This window comes from Bombina bombina, chromosome 12, assembly GCF_027579735.1.
Source record: "Bombina bombina isolate aBomBom1 chromosome 12, aBomBom1.pri, whole genome shotgun sequence".
Taxonomy (NCBI): domain Eukaryota; kingdom Metazoa; phylum Chordata; class Amphibia; order Anura; family Bombinatoridae; genus Bombina; species Bombina bombina.
Window position 1 is genome coordinate 157,031,275 of NC_069510.1, and position 22,166 is coordinate 157,053,440.

At 43.0% G+C, this 22,166-nt stretch overlaps 1 protein-coding gene across 1 annotated transcript in view; it reads left to right on the forward strand.

Annotated features, from left to right (window-relative positions):
• The window catches only part of RABGAP1 (RAB GTPase activating protein 1), an 831,375-nt gene that overhangs the window by 395,915 nt on the left and 413,294 nt on the right, over positions 1 to 22,166 (forward strand). The window contains exon 10 of the mRNA XM_053696166.1: positions 14,004 to 14,097. Within this exon, the coding sequence (XP_053552141.1) occupies positions 14,004 to 14,097 (94 nt within the window). The remainder of the gene's footprint in view (positions 1 to 14,003; positions 14,098 to 22,166) is intronic.

Sequence of the window (22,166 nt, forward strand, 5' to 3'; positions counted from 1 at the left end):
ACACCAATCTGAAGTGGCCATGAGGGAGGTTTTGTCAGATGGGGAAATTTCAGATTCAGGAAAAATTTCTCAACAAGCTGAACCTGATGTTGTGACATTTAAATTTAAATTAGAGCATCTCCGCGCACTGCTTAAGGAGGTGTTATCTACTCTGGATGATTGTGACAACTTGGTCATTCCAGAGAAATTATGCAAGATGGACAAGTTTCTAGAGGTTCCGGTGCACCCCAACGCTTTTCCTATACCCAAGCGGGTGGCGGACATAGTGAATAAGGAGTGGGAGAAGCCCGGCATACCTTTTTGTTCCCCCCCCCCCCTATATTTAAGAAATTATTTCCTATGGTCGACCCCAGAAAGGACTTATGGCAGACAGTCCCTAAGGTTGAGGGGGCAGTTTCTACTTTAAACAAGCGCACTACTATTCCTATCGAGGATAGTTGTGCTTTCAAAGATCCTATGGATAAAAAATTGGAAGGTTTGCTTAAAAAGATTTTTGTACAGCAAGGTTACCTTCTACAACCCATTTCGTGCATTGTTCCTGTCACTACAGCAGCGTGGTTCTGGTTCGAGGAACTAGAAAAGTCGCTCAGTAGAGAGACTCCTTATGAGGAGGTTATGGACAGAGTTCACACACTTAAGTTGGCTAACTCTTTTATTTTAGATGCCGCTTTGCAATTAGCTAGATTAGCGGCGAAAAATTCAGGGTTTGCAATTGTGGCACGCAGAGCGCTTTGGCTAAAGTCTTGGTCAGCGGATGTATCATCCAAGACAAAATTGCCCTTTCAAAGGTAAAACTCTATTTGGACCAGAATTGAAAGAGATTATCTCAGACATCACTGGGGGAAAGGGCCACGCCCTTCCTCAAGATAGGCCTTTCAAGGCCAAGAATAAGTCTAATTTTCGTTCCTTTCGCAATTTCAGGAACGGACCGGCCTCTAATTCTGCATCCTCTAAGCAAGAGGGTAATTCCTCACAGCCCAAACCAGCCTGGAAGCCTATGCAAGGCTGGAACAAGGGTAAGCAGGCCAAGAAGCCTGCTGCTGCCAACAAAACAGCATGAAGGAGTAGCCCCCGATCTGGGACCGGATCTAGTAGGGGGCAGACTCTCTCTCTTTGCTCAGGCTTGGGCAAGAGATGTTCAGGATCCCTGGGCACTAGAAATAGTTTCTCAGGGTTATCTTCTGGAATTCAGGGAACTACCCCCAAGGGGAAGGTTCCACATGTCTCACTTATCCTTAAACCAAATAAAGAGACAGGCGTTCTTACATTGTGTAGAAGACCTGTTAAAGATGGGAGTGATACACCCAGTTCCAATAAAGGAACAAGGAATGGGATTTTATTCAAATCTGTTCGTAGTTCCCAAAAAAGAGGGAACTTTCAGATCAATTTTGGATTTGAAGATCCTAAACAAATTTCTCAGGGTACCATCGTTCAAGATGGAAACCATTCGAACGATTCTACCCACTATCCAGGAAGGTCAATTTATGACTACCGTGGATCTAAAGGATGCGTACCTACATATTCCTATCCACAAAGAACATCATCAGTTCCTAAGGTTCGCCTTTCTGGACAAACATTACCAGTTTGTGGCCCTCCCATTCGGGTTAGCCACTGCTCCAAGGATTTTCACAAAGGTACTAGGGTCCCTTCTAGCGGTTCTAAGGCCGAGGGGCATTGCAGTAGTACCATACTTGAACGACATTCTAATACAAGCGTCGTCCCTGTCAACAGCAAAGGCTCATACAGACATCGTTCTGGCCTTTCTCAGATCACACGGATGGAAGGTGAACATAGAAAAAAGTTCTCTGTCTCCGTCAACAAGAGTTCCCTTCTTGGGAACAATAATAGATTCCTTAGAAATGAGGATTTTTCTGACAGAGGTCAGAAAGTCAAAACTTCTAAGCATTTGTCAAGTTCTTCATTCTGTTCCACGTCCTTTCATAGCGCAGTGCATGGAAGTAGTAGGGTTGATGGTTGCAGCAATGGACATAGTTCCTTTTGCACGAATTCATCTAAGACCATTACAACTGTGCATGCTCAAACAGTGGAATGGGGACTATACAGACTTGTCTCCAATGATTCAAGTAGATCAGAAGACCAGAGATTCACTCCTTTGGTGGCTGACCCTGGACCATCTATCCCAGGGAATGAGCTTCCGCAGACCAGAGTGGGTCATTGTCACGACCGACGCCAGTCTAGTGGGCTGGGGCGCGGTCTGGGAATCCCTGAAAGCTCAGGGACTATGGTCTCGGGAAGAGTCTCTTCTCCCGATAAACATTCTGGAACTAAGAGCGATCTTCAATGTTCTCAGGGCTTGGCCTCAGCTAGCAAAGGCCAGATTCATAAGATTCCAATCAGACAACATGACGACCGTTGCGTATATCAATCATCAGGGGGGAACAAGGAGTTCCCTGGTGATGAAAGAAGTGACCAAAATAATTCAATGGGCGGAGGATCACTCCTGCCACCTATCTGCGATCCACATCCCAGGTGTGGAAAACTGGGAAGCGGATTATCTGAGTCGTCAGACATTCCATCCGGGGGAGTGGGAACTCCACCCGGAGATCTTTGCCCAACTAACTCAATTATGGGGCATTCCAGACATGGATCTGATGGCGTCTCGTCAGAACTTCAAGGTTCCTTGCTACGGGTCCAGATCCAGGGATCCCAAGGCGACTCTAGTAGATGCACTAGTAGCACCTTGGACCTTCAACCTAGCTTATGTATTTCCACCGTTTCCTCTCATTCCCAGGCTGGTAGCCAGGATCAAACAGGAGAGGGCCTCAGTGATCTTGATAGCTCCTGCGTGGCCACGCAGGACTTGGTATGCAGACCTGGTGAATATGTCATCGGCTCCACCATGGAAGCTACCTTTGAGACAGGACCTTCTTGTTCAGGGTCCATTCGAACATCCAAATCTGGTCTCCCTCCAGCTGACGGCTTGGAGATTGAACGCTTGATTCTATCAAAGCGTGGGTTTTCAGATTCTGTGATAGATACTCTGGTTCAGGCCAGAAAACCGGTAACTAGAAAGATTTACCATAAAATATGGAAAAGATATATCTGTTGGTGTGAATCCAAAGGATTCCCATGGAATAAGATAAAAATTCCTAAGATTCTCTCCTTTCTACAAGAAGGTTTGGAGAAAGGATTATCTGCAAGTTCTCTAGAGGGACAGATCTCTGCTTTATCTGTCTTACTACACAAAAGACTGGCAGCTGTGCCAGATGTTCAAGCATTTGTTCAGGCTCTGGTTAGGATCAAGCCTGTTTACAGACCTTTGACTCCTCCCTGGAGTCTAAATCTAGTTCTTTCAGTTCTTCAAGGGGTTCCGTTTGAACCTTTACATTCCATAGATATTAAGTTACTATCTTGGAAAGTTTTGTTTTTGGTTGCTATTTCTTCTGCTAGAAGAGTTTCAGAGTTATCTGCTCTGCAGTGTTTTCCGCCCTATCTGGTGTTCCATGCAGATAAGGTGGTTTTGCGTACTAAGCCTGGTTTTCTTCCAAAGGTTGTTTCTAACAAGAATATTAACCAGGAGATAGTTGTACCTTCTTTATGTCCGAATCCAGTTTCAAAGAAGGAACGTTTGTTACACAATTTGGACGTAGTCCGTGCTCTAAAATTCTATTTAGAGGCTACAAAGGATTTCAGACAAACATCTTCTTTGTTTGTTGTCTATTCTGGTAAAAGGAGAGGTCAAAAAGCGACTTCTACCTCTCTTTCCTTTTGGCTTAAAAGCATCATCCGATTGGCTTATGAGACTGCCGGACGGCAGCCTCCTGAAAGAATCACAGCTCACTCCACTAGGGCTGTGGCTTCCACATGGGCCTTCAAGAACGAGGCTTCTGTTGACCAGATATGTAAGGCAGCGACTTGGTCTTCACTGCACACTTTTGCCAAATTTTACAAATTTGATACTTTTGCTTCTTCGGAGGCTATTTTTGGGAGAAAGGTTTTGCAAGTCGTGGTGCCTTCCGTTTAGGTAACCTGATTTGCTCCCTCCCTTCATCCGTGTCCTAAAGCTTTGGTATTGGTTCCCACAAGTAAGGATGACGCCGTGGACCGGACACACCAATGTTGGAGAAAACAGAATTTATGCTTACCTGATAAATTACTTTCTCCAACGGTGTGTCCGGTCCACGGCCCGCCCTGGTTTTTTAATCAGGTCTGATGAATTATTTTCTCTAACTACAGTCACCACGGTACCATATGGTTTCTCCTATATTTTTCCTCCTGTCCGTCGGTCGAATGACTGGGGTGGGCGGAGCCTAGGAGGGACTATATGGCCAGCTTTGCTGGGACTCTTTGCCATTTCCTGTTGGGGAAGAGATATTCCCACAAATAAGGATGACGCCGTGGACCGGACACACCGTTGGAGAAAGTAATTTATCAGGTAAGCATAAATTCTGTTTTTGACGTTTTTTTTGCGCCAAAAGTGTCGGCGTTCCGGATGTATCGTCTTTTTTGGCGCTAAAAAATTTGGGCGTCACTATTGTCTCCACATTATTTAAGTCTCATTATTTATTGCTTCTGGTTGCTAGAAGCTTGTTCACTGGCATTTTTTCCCATTCCTGAAACCGTCATTTAAGGAATTTGATCAATTTTGCTTTATATGTTGTTTTTTCTATTACATATTGCAAGATGTCCCAGATTGACACTGAGTCAGAAGATACTTCTGGAAAATCGCTGCCTGGTGCTGGATCTACCAAAGTTAAGTGTATCTGCTGTAAACTTGTGGTATCTGTTCCTCCAGCTGTTGTTTGTACTGAATGTCATGACAAACTTGTTAATGCAGATAATATTTCCTTTAGTAATGTTACATTACCTGTTGCTGTTCCGTCAACATCTAATATTCAGAGTGTTCCTGATAACATAAGAGATTTTGTTTCTAAATCCATTAAGAAGGCTATGTCTGTTATTCCTCCTAGTAAACGTAAAAAGTCTTTTAAAACTTCTCATTTTTCAGATGAATTTTTAAATGAACATCATCATTCTGATTCTGATAATGGTTCTTCTGGTTCAGAGGATTCTGTGTCAGAGGTTGATTCTGATAAATCTTCATATTTATTTAAAATGGAATTTATTCGTTCTTTACTTAAAGAAGTCTTAATTGCATTAGAAATAGAGGATTCTGGTTCTCTTGATACTAAATCTAAACATTTAAATAAGGTTTTTAAATCTCCTGTAGTTATTCCAGAAGTTTTTCCTGTCCCTGATGCTATTTCTGAAGTAATTTCCAGGGAATGGAATAATTTGGGTAATTCATTTACTCCTTCTAAACATTTTAAGCAATTATATCCTGTGCCATCTGACAGATTAGAGTTTTGGGACAAAATCCCTAAGGTTGATGGGGCTGTCTCTACTCTTGCTAAGCGTACTACTATTCCTACGGCAGATAGTACTTCTTTTAAGGATCCTTTAGATAGGAAAATTGAATCCTTTCTAAGAAAAGCTTACTTATGTTCAGGTAATCTTCTTAGACCTGCTATATCTTTAGCGGATGTTGCTGCAGCTTCAACTTTTTGGTTAGAAGCTTTAGCGCAACAAGTAACAGATCATAATTCTCATAGCATTATTAATCTTCTTCAACATGCTAATAATTTTATTTGTGATGCCATCTTTGATATCATTAGAGTTGATGTCAGGTATATGTCTCTAGCTATTTTAGCTAGAAGAGCTTTATGGCTTAAAACTTGGAATGCTGATATGTCTTCTAAGTCTACTTTGCTTTCCCTTTCTTTCCAGGGTAATAAATTATTTGGTTCTCAGTTGGATTCTATTATCTCAACTGTTACTGGAGGGAAAGGAATTTTTTTACCACAGGATAAAAAATCTAAAGGTAAATTTAGATCTAATAATCGTTTTCGTTCCTTTCGTCACAATAAGGAACAAAAGCCTGAACCTTCATCCACAGGAGCGGAATCAGTTTGGAAACCATCTCCAGTCTGGAATAAATCCAAGCCTTTTAGAAAACCAAAGCCAGCTCCCAAGTCCACATGAAGGTGCGGCCCTCATTCCAGCCCAGCTGGTAGGGGGCAGATTACGTTTTTTCAAAGAAATTTGGATCAATTCAATTCACAATCTTTGGATTCAGAACATTGTTTCAGAAGGGTACAGAATTGGCTTCAAGATAAGGCCTCCTGCAAAGAGATTTTTTCTTTCCCGTGTCCCAGTAAACCCAGCGAAGGCTCGAACATTTCTGAAATGTGTTTCAGATCTAGAGTTGGCTGGAGTAATTATGCCAGTTCCAGTTCTGGAACAGGGGCTGGGGTTTTATTCAAATCTCTTCATTGTACCAAAGAAGGAGAATTCCTTCAGACCAGTTCTGGATCTAAAAATATTGAATCATTATGTAAGGATACCAACATTCAAAATGGTAACTGTAAGGACTATCCTGCCTTTTGTTCAGCAAGGGCATTATATGTCCACAATAGATTTACAGGATGCATATCTGCATATTCCGATTCATCCAGATCACTATCAGTTTCTGAGATTCTCTTTCCTAGACAAGCATTACCAGTTTGTGGCTCTGCCGTTTGGCCTAGCAACAGCTCCAAGAATTTTTACAAAGGTTCTCGGTGCCCTTCTGTCTGTCATCAGAGAACAGGGTATTGTGGTATTTCCTTATTTGGACGATATCTTGGTACTTGCTCAGTCTTTTCATTTAGCAGAATCTCATACGAATCGACTTGTGTTGTTTCTTCAAAATCATGGTTGGAGGATCAATTTACCGAAAAGTTCATTGATTCCTCAGATAAAGGTAATCTTTTTAGGTTTCCAGATAGATTCAGTGTCCATGACTCTGTCTCTAACAGACAAGAGACGTCTAAAATTGATCTCAGCTTGTCGAAACCTTCAGTCACAATCATTCCCTTCGGTAGCCTTATGCATGGAAATTCTAGGTCTTATGACTGCTGCATCGGACGCGATCCCCTTTGCTCGTTTTTCACATGCGACCTCTTTAGCTCTGTATGCTGAACCAGTGGTGCAGGGATTACACAAAGATATCTCAATTAATATCTTTAAAACCGATTGTACGACACTCTCTGATGTAGTGGACAGATCACCATCGTTTAGTTCAGGGGGCTTCTTTTGTTCTTCTGACTTGGACTGTAATTTCAACAGATGCAAGTCTGACAGGTTGGGGAGCTGTTTGGGGGTCTTTGACAGCACAAGGGGTTTGGGAATCTCAGGAGGTGAGATTTACCGATCAATATTTTGGAACTCCGTGCAATTTTCAGAGCTCTTCAGTCATGGCCTCTTCTAAAGATAGAATCGTTCATTTGTTTTCAGACAGACAATGTCACAACTGTGGCATACATCAATCATCAAGGAGGGACTCACAGTCCTCTGGCTATGAAAGTAGTATCTCGAATACTGGTATGGGCGGAATCCAGCTCCTGTCTAATTTCTGCGGTTCATATCCCAGGTATAGACAATTGGAAAGCGGATTATCTCAGTCGCCAAACGTTACATCCGGGCTAATGGTCTCTTCACCCAGAGGTATTTCTTCAGATTGTTCAAATGTGGGGACTTCCAGAAATAGATCTGATGGCTTCTCATCTAAACAAGAAACTTCCCAGGTATCTGTCCAGATCCAGGGATCCTCAAGCGGAAGCAGTGGATGCATTGTTACTTCCTTGGAAGTATCATCCTGCCTATATCTTTCCGCCTCTAGTTCTTCTTCCAAGAGTAATCTCCAAGATTCTGAAGGAATGCTCGTTTGTTCTGCTGGTGGCTCCAGCATGGCCTCACAGGTTTTGGTATGCGGATCTTGTCCGGATGGCCTCTTGCCAACCATGGACTCTTTCGTTAAGACCAGACCTTCTGTCTCAAGGTCCTTTTTTTCCATCAGGATCTCAAATCCTTAAATTTAAAGGTATGGAGATTGAACGCTTGATTCTTAGTCAAAGAGGTTTCTCTGACTCTGTGATTAGTACTATGTTACAGGCTCGTAAATCTGTATCTAGAAAGATATATTATCGAGTTTGGAAAACTTATATTTCTTGGTGTCTTTCGCATCATTTTTCCTGGCATTCTTTTAGAATTCCGAGGATTCTACAGTTTCTTCAGGATGGTTTGGATAAAGGTTTGCCTGCAAGTTCCTTGAAAGGACAAATCTCTGCTCTTTCTGTTCTTTTTCACAGAAAGATTGCTAATCTTTCTGATATTCATTGTTTTGTACAAGCTTTGGTTCGTATAAAGCCTGTTATTAAGTCAATTTCTCCTCCTTGGAGTTTGAATTTGGTTCTGGGGGCTCTTCAAGCTCCTCCGTTTGAACCTATGCATTCACTGGACATTAAATTACTTTCTTGGAAAGTTTTGTTTCTTTTTGCCATCTCTTCTGCTAGAAGAGTTTCTGAATTATCTGCTCTTTCTTGTGAGTCTCCTTTTCTGATTTTTCATCAGGATAAGGCGGTGTTGCGAACTTCTTTTACATTTTTGCCTAAGGTTGTGAATTCTAACAACATTAGTAGAGAAATTGTAGTTCCTTCATTGTGTCCTAATCCTAAGAATTCTAAGGAGAAATCATTACATTCTTTGGATGTAGTTAGAGCTTTGAAATATTATGTTGAAGCTACTAAGAATTTCCGAAAGACTTCTAGTCTATTTGTTATCTTTTCCGGTTCTAGGAAAGGTCAGAAGGCCTCTGCCATTTCTTTGGCATCTTGGTTGAAATCTTTAATTCACCATGCTTATGTCGAGTCAGGTAAAACTCCGCCTCAAAGGATTACAGCTCATTCTACTAGGTCAGTTTCTACTTCCTGGGCGTTTAGGAATGAAGCTTCGGTTGATCAGATTTGCAAAGCAGCAACTTGGTCTTCTTTGCATACTTTTACTAAATTCTACCATTTTGATGTGTTTTCTTCTTCTGAAGCAGTTTTTGGTAGAAAAGTACTTCAGGCAGCTGTTTCAGTTTGATTCTTCTGCTTATATTTTCAGTTTTTTTCATTATAAGATTTAAACTTTGTTTTGGGTGTGGATTTTTTTCAGCGGAATTGGCTGTCTTTATTTTATCCCTCCCTCTCTAGTGACTCTTGCATGGAAGATCCACATCTTGGGTAGTCATTATCCCATACGTCATTAGCTCATGGACTCTTGCTAATTACATGAAAGAAAACATAATTTATGTAAGAACTTACCTGATAAATTAATTTCTTTCATATTAGCAAGAGTCCATGAGGCTCACCCTTTTTGTGGTGGTTATAATTTTTTTTGTATAAAGCACAATTATTCCAATTCCTTATTTTTTATGCTTTCACACTTTTTTCTTATCACCCCACTTCTTGGCTATTCGTTAAACTGATTTGTGGGTGTGGTGAGGGGTGTATTTATAGGCATTTTGAGGTTTGGGAAACTTTGCCCCTCCTGGTAGGAATGTATATCCCATACGTCACTAGCTCATGGACTCTTGCTAATATGAAAGAAATGAATTTATCAGGTAAGTTCTTGCATAATTATAACAATAACAATACCGGCAGCTACAAGGAGTAGCTGCTCTACTAGCGAGGAACAAAAATCAAGAAAACTAATACCTCACTAGTGGGCAAAACCCTTTGAGGAGGGTTATAATACTGTTAAGGTAACAACAACAGAGTACTGCTAGCAGTTACGTTATCATTTTAAAAGTCAATCCTAGCCCTTAATTTAGCTATGTCAAGAATCTCATGTAGGTGCCCCTAGGGGCATCATTTGAAGTATGCAAGAGACCAATGAGACAAGGTCATCGTTCCAGGTATTGCCTTTAGATTTTATGTCCGTGTGGATCTCAGGACTGTCTCACGGGGGTTCCGTTGTCTTGGATGTTCGGTTCTGGGTCATCTTGGGTTTTTTCTGGTTTATTTTAATCCATTCTTGCCGTGGAGGTTTTGAACGGACTGAAGGAGAGTGATCTCTTGATGCTGGTGGGGAATTGAGAGGTGGCAGCTGTGGTTGAGATATTCCCAATTGTTCACAGAAAGAGTCCAAGTCATCCGGAGTCTTATAAATAATCATTTGAGTGCCATTTAACACTTTGATGCTGAAGGGGAAGCCCCATCTATAAGGAATCTTTAGATTTTGGAGATGGTTTGTTAGGAATTTTACTTCTCTCCTTTTGTTCAGCGTAATGGGGCTCAGATCCGCATACATTTGGAACTTGTTTCCTTTGAAAGTGATAGTTTTTACTTTTCTTGAAGCCTCCATAATTTTTCTTTGTCCGTGAAGGCTTGACATTTTAAAACAATATCCTGTGGTGGTTTCCTGTCAGGTGGTTTGGGTTTAAGGGCCCTGTGAGCTCTTTCTAGAGGTAGCAGAGAGGTGTCTTCATCCTGTAGAAGGTAGCAGAACAGCCGTTGCAGGTACAGGGATAATTGGTTAGGAGCTATGGATTCTGGAACCCCTCTTATTCTGGAATTGTTTTCGCCTACCCTGGTTATCTAGGTCTTCAAGGTGTAGCTGCATCTGTTGCATTACTTAATCTTGTATTTTAATTGTGCGATTGTGAGAGTCCAGTTCCTTGCTCACCTGTTCAGCATCTTCCTCTAGGTATAAAATCCTATCTCCCAGATCCGAGATATCCTTCTTGACCTCCCTGAGGCCATCCTTTATGAGTTTCCCCACTTGTGTGAGCAATAAGGCAAAATCATCTTTGGTGGAAAGATTTATCAGGTCTACTTTGGTGATAGGTTCTTTTTGCTGGGTAAGTGGGGCTGTACCTGTGTTAGTGTCCTCCATTTCTTGGCTGTGTGGGTCTAGGATGGCCTCTGCTGATGATTCTAATATTTTGAAAAAAATTGTTAAGTTTGCCAATGGTGTTGGCTCCTTTTGCCGCTTTATCCTGTCTAGGGGTTCTCCTTGAGGCCATTGAAGTAGTGCGGACACAACGTCTTATTAGACGGTATATACGATAGGCAGGGCCTAGCAGTGTGTCTGAACAATATTAGTGGTTTAGGTCACCAAAAATTGTCTTTGCGGTTGTGAGAGGGAAGGTGAATCTCTCTGTCTAGGGAGATTAACTTTTTTCTTCATACGGAGTGATTGTTTAAGCACCCCTGGGGCAATGTTGGTGTTAATCTTTGTTTTGCTGAAAGTTCAATACAGCGCTCCACCAGAGCTATGATTGAGCTCTGTGTGTTTAGATGCTGACCTATGTAAAATGCAGGCTTTTGCAGGCCCACCGGGCTGAGCTTATGACCACGTGGTATGAGGTTTAATGTCGTCTTTCTTTACATATAGTTGTACCTTCAGACCTAGGGAGCTACTTTACTTTGCCATCTCTGCCATCGGTAGCCATATATATATATTATATTGGGTTAAGAGTGTGTATATGCCTTATCCTCCTAAGTCAGTTAGGCATGTGTGCAATGTGGTTGTAGGCCTCTTACAAAGAGTCAGGGGTCTGCTCTTGCTGGCTTCCCACAGTTATCAGGAGTGGTTATTGAGAGGTGGGGACTTAGCTCCGGATGCACGGAACTTGCCGGGGGTGTGCTAGTAGTGAGGTGATTACCCTTAGCCCTCCAGCTCCTTCCGTGCCGCGTCTAGCGAGCACTCGTGATCCCCACACCTGCCTTCCTTGCTATGGTATAGACATCGGACTGGTTTCGGATAGACACTGACACTTCATCTAGCCGATGCTGCTAGTGTGGCAAGTTCTTGTGGCTGCTTGGGGTAGGATTCACTTCGGGTTGCTGCCAGTACTCGGAGCTTTCAGTTTAAGCGGCCATGTTAGTCGCCGGCTGGCTCCGCCCACAGAGTTTCCATCTTTTATCCATGGGCTCTTCAAACGAAGAACTATCCTCAAGCGGGATAGTAGTACGTTTAGCACGGGTGAAGATAACGCCATCCTTTTTAGGGACTGAACCTCACAACTCCATTGAGAGTCCAGGACCGGGGACAATTTGTTAAAGGAAGAAGAGAGGGAAAAGGAATCCAATCCTGTCCCATTCATTCTTAATAATGTTCGTCATCTAACAGGAGCAGGGAAGGATAAGGTACCACCCTGTCCTCAAACTCTATCCAATTTAGGAATTAAAGGTTCATCAGGCAATTTGGCCTCTGGAACCTCTGAATTCACCAAAAACTTCCTTTAGAAGAAAGCGCAAATTCCTAAACTAAAGTCTGGTTCCTCGCAGCCGGGGGTTTAGAGGCAGCAGACTCCGACCCAGAATGTTCATACTCTGAAGTCTCAGAAAGAACTTCATCCTCGGATAACCCTGAGTTAAATCCAATAAATTACCTTATGTACTCTGGGGAGGAGTGCAATATGTAACCTTTTTGCTTGGGCTTAGCAGGGCGAGGTAAAGCATTAAAGGCTGCAGACACCGCCGTTTAAACTTCGCAGTAACGTCTGGTGAAAAAAGCCCCCCTCCAGATGGAGGATCAGCAATGCTACGGGAAAACTGCATGTGTATAGAGAAAACAATGTAGGGTATGCACCTCACTGGACGACGACTCCTCAGAGGGGGACGGCTCCGTGGTATCAAACCTGTTTGATATTATCACATTATCAAGGCATATGGAACATAACTGAGAGGGGGAACTAAGGCCTCCTCACCATATAAGCAGGAATTACTCTTTAGGAATAGAGGGAGTGCCCTCTAAAGTAACAGAATCCTCCATCGCTAGTGCAATAACCGGAGAACTAATGAAATAAAACATCTTATTTTATTCAAATAAACGCCGACCTTTATACCCCAATGGCTGGGGCACTCGCCACCTCCTATGACCCAGACAGTACAGAGATTTATGACTTCTTTCTGATAGACACCCGGTCAGGAAAGAGGGAAAGAATCACATGGTGCACAATGCAGGACCGTCCCTGCTATGAGAGAAAGCGCCAAGCTTGTAAGCTGCATGGCTCTCAAAGTGAAAGTGAAACTGTATATCCCATAACAGCCTATGAGCCCATAACATCTCACACATAAAGCAGCATAAAATCAAATAAACATATAAGATTAATAATCCCCCTCAGGAGATATTAACCCTTGATTCTATACAGATAAAAGGAGTCACACTGTGACCCTGTCTTCTTGCATTATCATACATGTATAAAATATAAAACAATGTTACCGGAATCTACGCCATGGAACAGGAACACGGCCCTTCAAGTGTGACAGATAGTAGCGTCGCTCCTGACATGGACTTGAGAGCAGAAAGCAGGCAGCGAAACTCATCAACGCTGATTGCCTATGGAGCTGTTAATATGAGTCGGGATGGGTTCGCAGAAAGACTCTCCCTGCATCTCTGGACTCTAAATTTCACCCATGCTCTCACTGAGAGGCTGATAGGACAACTTAAAACTCCAGTCCCATCTCAAAGAGTACTACCCTCCATAAGAGACTACTCCGAAATCTTCTGACACTTCTCTGCCAACCTCCTGTGACGAAAGGCAAAGAATGACTGGGGATGAGGGAAGTGGGGGAGGTATTTAAGCCTTTGGCTGGGGTGTCTTTGCCTCCTCCTGGGGGCCAGGTTCAGTATTTCCCACAAGTAATGAATGCAGCTGTGGACTCTTCCCATATTAAGATGGAAATGTATCTTTCATGATTCATGGTAGAGCATAGTTTTCCAGTTTTCTTCTATTATCAATTTTGCTTCATTTTCTTAGTATCCTTTGTTGAAGAAGCAGCAAGTAAGCCAATTACAGGCGGCATATATGTGCAGCCACCAATCAGCAGCTAGCTCCCAACTCCTGAGCCTACCTAGGTATGCTGTTCAACAAAGGATACCAAGAGAACTAAGCAAATTAGATAATAGATGTAAATTGGAAATTTGTTTAAAACTGTATGGTCTGTCTGAATCATTAAGGAAGCATTTTTTGTTTCATGTCCCTTTAACGGAGGTCAATTTCAGTGGCGGTGAGCATTACAAAAATGTATATTTTTATTAGTTATGTTAGTTACTAAAAATGATCAGCAGGGAAGAATTGTGCGGGTTACATCTGCCCTTTCTTACGGTAATAGCCAGACATTGACGCACTCGTCTGTTTACTCACTGCTGTGTTTCATGTCCATGTCTAGATAACGACGAGCCTCTGCTGAGCGGTTCTGGGGATGTATCCAAGGAATGCGCAGAGAAAATCCTGGAGACTTGGGGCGACCTTCTTTCCAAATGGTACTTTCTGTTTTTATCTGTTAAAAGGGACACCCTGCTCAAAACGCTTCCAAATGTCACTAAACCCAATGTTTTCTTTCATCATTCAGGTAGAGCAGCAATTTTAAGCAACTTTCTAATTTACTCCTGTTAATTTTTTTGGTGGCTACATTTAGCCACCAATCAGCAAGCGCTACCCAGGTTCTGAAACAAAAATGGGCCTGCTCATAAGTTTACATTCCTGATTTCAACAAAAGATACCAAGACAATGAAAAAATGATAATAGGAGTAAATTTGAAAGTTGCTTAAAATTGCTGCTCTGTCTGAATCATAAAAGAAAAGGATTTTGGTTTAGTATCCCTTTAACCCCTTAACGACCAAGGACGTGCCAGGCACAGCCTACAAAAAGTGTTAAAGGGCCATGATACCCACATTTTTTCTTTCATGATTTAGAAAGAGAATGCAGTTTTAAACATCTTTCTAATTTACTTCTATTATCTAATTTGTTTTATTCTCTTGATATTCTTTGCTGAAAAGCATATCTAGATATGCTCAGTAGCTGCTGATTGGTTGCTGCACATAGAAGCCTTGTGTGATTGGCTCACCATGTGCATTGCTTTTTCTTCAAATAAGGATATCTAAAAAATGAAGCAAAATAAATAATAGAAGTAAATTGTAATGTTGTTTAAATTTGTATGTTCTATCTGAATCATGAAAGAAAGATTTTGGGTTTAGTGGCCCTTTAATGAGCAAGGACGTGTCTGTCATGTTGTCTGGGGTTTCAAGTGCTGGAAGACGCTTTCAAGGTATTGCAGTGATGCCTCGATATTGAGGCATCCTGCAATACTCTTTTTTTTACCCACCGATGCAGAGAGACCCTCTCGGTGGCCCTCTCTGCATCAGCCAGCGATGGTGCCAATCGTTGTTGGGTGTTAGCTATAGCAGGGAGGCAGGTGGGTGGCCCATCGCTGGACTAGTTCCGGACGCAGTAGGTGGGAGCGTGCACGTCCAGTACAGGGCACAGTGCCTAAGGGAAGGAGGGAGAGGGGAGAGTAATTGTTGGGAAAGGGATCTGGAAGGGGTAGAGGGGTAGGATATGGGGGGGGGGTTATATGGGGTTATAAAAAAATATAAATAATGAGCAAATTTGATTAGAAACTGGGTACTGGCCACAAATAGGAATTGGGGAGCTTAAGATCTGTTTTGGGGGGTTCGTGGAGCTTAGGGGTTTAGGGGGGAACCTACACTGCAAAAACTTTTTATATATTTAAAAAAAAGCTAAAAAATAAAAAGCCTTTTATTTTAGTACTGGCAGACAGATGGTGATGACAATTGTGAGGTGGGGGAGGGAAGAGAGCTGTTTGAGAGGGGTCAGTGAGGGATCAGGGTGTGGGATATTAACCCTTTAACTGATGGGTATAATACAAGTGTGGTGCGCAGCGGCATTTAGCGACCTTCTAATTACTAAAAAGTAACGCCAGAGCCATAAATGTCTGCTATTTCTGAACAAAGGGGATCCCAGAGAAGCATTTATAACCATTTGTGCCATAATTGCACAAACTGTTTGTAAATAATTTCAGTGACAAAACCTAAAGTTTTTTTATTTGATTGCATTTGGCAGTGAAATGGTGGCATGAAATATACCAAAACTAGTCCTAAAGCCCGTGTACACGGGCCAAATATTTAGGTACCGCGGTTCCAACCCTTGCTCCCTCTCTCTCCCCCCTCTCTTTTGCGCTCTCTCTCTCTCTCCCCCCCTCTCTTTTGCGCTCTCTCTCTCTCTCCCCCCTCTCTTTTGAACTCTCTCTCTCCTTCTTATTTTGCGCTCTCTCTCCGCCCTCTTTTGCTCTCTCCCCTCTTGTGCTCTCTCTCTCCCCCTCTTTTGCTCTCTCTCCCCCCTCTTTTGCTCTCTCTCTCCCCCCTCTTTTGCTCTCTCTCCCCCCTCTTTTGCGCTCGCTCTCTCCCTCTTTTGCGCTCGCTCTCTCCCTCTTTTGCGCTCGCTCTCTCCCTCTTTTGCGCTCGCTCTCTCCCTCTTTTGCGCTCTCTCTCTCCCTCTTTTGCGCTCTCTCTCCCCCTCTTTTTCTCTTCCCCCTCTTTTGCTCGCTTGCTCTCTTTCCCTCCTGTGTTTTGGTCTCTCCCACCTCTCTCCCGCTGGCCACGCCCCTCCCGTGCACTCCCGCGAGGCCACGCCCCCATCACGGCACGCCTGACCACTTCCCCATCACGGCACGCCCGGCCACACCCCCATCACGACACACCCGGCCACGACCCCACCAGGCAGCTTCCGCAGTGCGCACTACTCTGCTGCTCAAGGCCAGGTATGTTTGTCCTCTGCAGTCTCTACTGCGCATGACTGCATCTGACAAAAATACCTGTCCTTTTATTATATAGGATGGGCCTAGATCAATACTTTGTGTTGTCTACTAAAATATATATATATATATATATATATATATACATGTGAAGGGTTATTCAGGGATTCCTGACAGATATCAGTGTTACAATATAACTAGCGCTAATTGTGAGAAAAAAAATGGTTTGGAAATAGCAAAGTGCTACTTGTACTTATGGCCCTATAACTTGCAAAAAAAGCAAAGAACGAGTAAACATTGGGTATTTCTAAACTCAGGACAAAATTTAGAAACTATTTAGTATGGGTGTTTTTTAGTGGTTGTAGATGTGTAACAGATTTTGGGGGTCAAACTTAGAAAAGAGTGTGTTTTTTCCTGATACGTTTTAATTTTTTTATAGTAAATTATAAGATATGATGAAAATAATGGTATCTTTATAAAGTCCATTTCATGGCGAGAAAAACTGTATATATGTGTGGGTACAGTAAATGAGTAAGAGGAAAATTACAGCTAAACACAAAAACAGCAGAAATGTAAAAATAGTCTTGGTCCCAAACGGTCAGAAAATTGAAAAATGGTCTGGTCACTAAGGGGGTTAAGCATGAAAAAAAAGTGTTAAAGGGAGATAATACACATTTCTCCAACATTGGTGTGTCCGGTCCACGGCGTCATCCATAACTTGTGGGAATATTCTATTCCCCAACAGGAAATGGCAAAGAGCACAGCAAAAGCTGTCCATATAGTCCCTCCTAGGCTCCGCCCACCCCAGTCATTCTCTTTGCCGCTGAACAAGCAGCATCTCCACGGAGATGGTGAAGAGTATGTGGTGATTAGTTTAAATTAGAGCATCTCCGCGCACTGCTTAAGGAGGTGCTATCTACTCTGGATGATTGTGACAACCTGGTCATTCCAGAAAAATTGTGCAAGATGGACAAGTTCCTAGAGGTTCCGGTGCACCCCGACGCTTTTCCTATACCCAAGCGGGTGGCGGACATAGTGAATAAGGAGTGGGAGAAGCCCGGCATACCTTTTGTCCCCCCTCCTATATTTAAGAAATTATTTCCTATGGTTGACCCCAGAAAGGACTTATGGCAGACAGTCCCTAAGGTCGAGGGGGCAGTTTCTACACTAGCCAGGCGCACTACTATTCCTATCGAGGATAATTGCGCTTTCAAAGATCCTATGGATAAAAAATTGGAGGGTTTGCTTAAAAAGATTTTTGTACAGCAAGGTTACCTCCTGCAACCTATTTCGTGCATTATTCCTGTCACTACAGCAGCGTGGTTCTGGTTCGAGGAACTAGAAAAGTCGCTCAGTAGAGAGACTCCGTATGAGGAGGTTATGGACAGAATTCACGCACTTAAGTTAGCTAATTCCTTTATTTTAGATGCCGCTTTGCAGTTAGCAAGATTAGCGGCGAAAAATTCAGGGTTTGCAATTGTGGCGCGCAGAGCGCTCTGGCTAAAGTCTTGGTCAGCGGATGTATCTTCCAAGACAAAATTGCTTAATATCCCTTTCAAGGGTAAAACCCTTTTCTCCAACATTGGTGTGTCCGGTCCACGGCGTCATCCTTACTTGTGGGAATATCTCTTCCCCAACAGGAAATGGCAAAGAGTCCCAGCAAAGCTGGCCTTATAGTCCCTCCTAGGCTCCGCCCACCCCAGTCATTCTCTTTGCCGTTGCACAGGCAACATCTCCACGGAGATGGTTAAGAGTATGTGGTGTTTAGTTGTAGTTTTTTTATTCTACTATCAAGAGTTTGTTATTTTAAAATAGTGCTGGTATGTACTATTTACTCTGAAACAGAAAAAGATGAAGAATTCTGTTTGTGAGAGGAAGATGATTTTAGCAGACAGTAACTAAAATCGTTTGCTGTTTCCACATAGGACTGTTGAGATGAAGTAACTTCAGTTGGGGGAAACAGTTAGCAGACTTTTCTGCTTAAGGTATGACTAGCCATATTTCTAACAAGACTGTGTAATGCTGGAAGGCTGTCATTTCCCCTCATGGGTAAGCCATTTTCTTAGTCAGAATAAAGGGCTTAATATGGGCTATAAAACTGGTAGACACTTTTATGGGCAAAATCGATTGCTTTATTTGGGCATTTTATACATGTTTATGCTGATAATTCACACTTATAAACTTGGGGAACGTTTTTTAACGTCAGGCACTGTGTTAGACACCTTTTCCAGTCAGGAAGGGCCTTCCCAGTTGTAGGCTGAGCCTCATTTTCGCGCCATTACTGCGCAGTTACTTTTGAGAGCAAGACATGCAGATGCATGTGTGAGGATCTGAAAGTAGTTGGAAAAGTTCCTAGAAGGCTTCATTTGGTATCGTATTCCCCCCTGGGTTTGGTAAAGTCGCAGCAAAGGCTGTAGCTGGGACTGTAGAGGGGTTAAAACTGTAACCGGCTCCGGTTTCGTTATTTTAAGGGTTAAAGCTCTGAAAATTGGTGTGCAATACTTTGAATGCTTTAAGACACTGTGGTGAAAATTTGGTAAATTTTGAAAAATTCCTTCATATTTTTTCACATATTCAGTAATAAAGTGTGCTCTGTTTAAAATTTAAAGAGACAGTAACGGTTTTGTTTTAAAACGTTTTTTTGTGCTTTATTGACAAGTTTAAGCCTGTTTAAGATGTCTGTACCTTCAGATAAGCTATGTTCTATATGTATGAAAGTCAATGTGTCTCCCCCTTCAAAATTGTGTGATAATTGTGCCATAGCGTCCAAACAAAGTAAGGACAGTACTGCCACAGATAATGAAGTTGCCCAAGATGATTCATCAGATGAAGGGAGTAGACATGGTTCTACATCATCTCCTTCTGTGTCTATACCAGTTTTGCCCACGCAGGAGGCCCCTAGTACTTCTAGCGCGCCAATGCTTATTACTATGCAACAATTGACGGCAGTAATGGATAACTCCATAGGAAATATTTTTTCCAAAATGCCTGCATATCAGAGAAAGCGTGATTGCTCTGTTTTAAACACTGAAGAGCAAGAGGGCGCTGATGATAATTGCTCTGTCATACCCTCACACCAATCTGAAGGGGCCATGAGGGAGGTTTTGTCAGATGGGGAAATTTCAGATTCAGGAAAAATTTCTCAACAGGCTGAAACTGATGTTGTGACATTTAAATTTAAATTAGAGCATCTCCGCGCACTGCTTAAGGAGGTGTTATCTACTCTGGATGATTGTGACAACCTGGTCATTCCAGAAAAATTATGCAAGATGGACAAGTTCCTAGAGGTTCCGGTGCACCCCGACGCTTTTCCTATACCCAAGTGGGTGGCGGACATAGTGAATAAGGAGTGGGAGAAGCCCGGCATACCTTTTGTCCCCCCTCCTATATTTAAGAAATTATTTCCTATGGTCGACCCCAGAAAGGACTTATGGCAGACAGTCCCTAAGGTCGAGGGGGCAGTTTCTACTCTAAACAAGCGCACTACTATTCCTATCGAGGATAATTGTGCTTTCAAAGATCCTATGGATAAAAAATTGGAGGGTTTGCTTAAAAAGATTTTTGTACAGCAAGGTTACCTTCTGCAACCCATTTCGTGCATTGTTCCTGTCACTACAGCGTGGTTCTGGTTCGAGGAACTAGAAAAGTCGCTCAGTAGAGAGACTCCATATGAGGAGGTTATGGACAGAGTTCACGCACTTAAGTTGGCTAATTCTTTTATTTTAGATGCCGCTTTGCAATTAGCTAGATTAGCGGCAAAAAATTCAGGGTTTGCAATTGTGGCGCGCAGAGCGCTTTGGCTAAAGTCTTGGTCAGCGGATGTATCATCCAAGACAAAATTGCTTAATATCCCCTTCAAGGGTAAAACTCTCTTTGGGCCAGAATTGAAAGAGATTATCTCAGACATCACTGGGGGAAAGGGCCACGCCCTCCCAGAAGATAGGCCTTTCAAAGCCAAGAATAAGTCTAATTTTCGTTCCTTTCGTAATTTCAGGAACGGACCGGCCTCTAATTCTGCATCCTCTAAGCAAGAGGGTAATGCTTCACAGACCAAACCAGCCTGGAAACCGATGCAAGGCTGGAACAAGGGTAAGCAGGCCAAGAAACCTGCTGCTGCTAACAAAACAGCATGAAGGAGTAGCCCCCGATCCGGGACCGGATCTAGTGGGGGGCAGACTCTCTCTCTTTGCTCAGGCTTGGGCAAGAGATGTTCAGGATCCCTGGACGCTAGAAATAGTTTCTCAGGGTTATCTTCTGGAATTCAAGAAACTACCCCCAAGGGGAAGGTTTCACATATCTCACTTATCCTCAAACCAAATAAAGAGACAGGCATTCTTACATTGTGTAGAAGACCTTTTAAAGATGGGAGTGATACACCCAGTTCCAATGGCGGAACAAGGAATGGGATTTTACTCAAATCTGTTCGTAGTTCCCAAAAAAGAGGAAACCTTCAGACCAATTCTGGATTTAAAAATCCTAAACAAATTTCTCAGAGTACCATCGCTCAAAATGGAAACCATTCGAACGATTCTACCTTCAATCCAGGAAGGTCAATTTATGACTACCGTGGATCTAAAGGATGCGTACCTACATATTCCTATCCACAAAGAACATAATCAGTTCCTAAGGTTCGCCTTTCTGGACAAACATTACCAGTTTGTGGCCCTCCCATTCGGGTTAGCCACTGCTCCAAGGATTTTCACAAAGGTACTCGGGTCCCTTCTAGCGGTTCTAAGACCGAGGGGCATTGCAGTAGTACCATACTTGGACGACATTCTAATACAAGCGTCGTCCCTTTCAAAGGCAAAGGCTCATACAGACATCGTTCTGGCTTTTCTCAGATCTCACGGATGGAAGGTGAACATAGAAAAAAGTTCTCTGTCTCCGTCGACAAGAGTTCCCTTCTTGGGAACAATAATAGATTCTTTAGAAATTAGGATTTTTCTGACAGATGTCAGAAAGTCAAAATTTTTAAGCGCTTGTCAAGTTCTTCATTCAGTTCCACGTCCTTCCATAGCTCAGTGCATGGAAGTAGTAGGGTTGATGGTTGCAGCAATGGACATAGTTCCTTTTTGCGCGAATTCATCTAAGACCATTACAACTGTGCATGCTGAAACAGTGGAATGGGGACTATACAGACTTGTCTCCAGTGATTCAAGTAGATCAGAAGACCAGAGATTCACTCCGTTGGTGGCTAACCCTGGACCACCTATCCCAGGGAATGAGCTTCCGCAGACCAGAGTGGGTCATCGTCACGACCGACGCCAGTCTAGTGGGCTGGGGCGCGGTCTGGGAATCCCTGAAAGCTCAGGGACTATGGTCTCGGGAAGAGTCTCTTCTCCCGATAAACATTCTGGAACTAAGAGCGATATTCAATGCTCTCAGGGATTGGCCTCAGCTAGCAAAGGCCAGATTCATAAGATTCCAATCAGACAACATGACGACTGTTGCTTATATCAATCATCAGGGGGGAACAAGGAGTTCCCTGGCGATGAAAGAAGTGACCAAAATAATACAATGGGCGGAGGATCACTCCTGTCACCTATCTGCGATCCACATCCCAGGAGTGGAAAACTGGGAGGCGGATTATCTGAGTCGTCAGACTTTCCATCCGCGGGAGTGGGAACTCCACCTGGAAATATTTGCCCAGTTGACCCAATTATGGGGCATTCCAGACATGGATCTGATGGTGTCTCGTCAGAACTTCAAGGTTCCTTGCTACAGGTCCAGATCCAGGGATCCCAAGGCGACTCTAGTGGATGCACTAGTAGCGTCTTG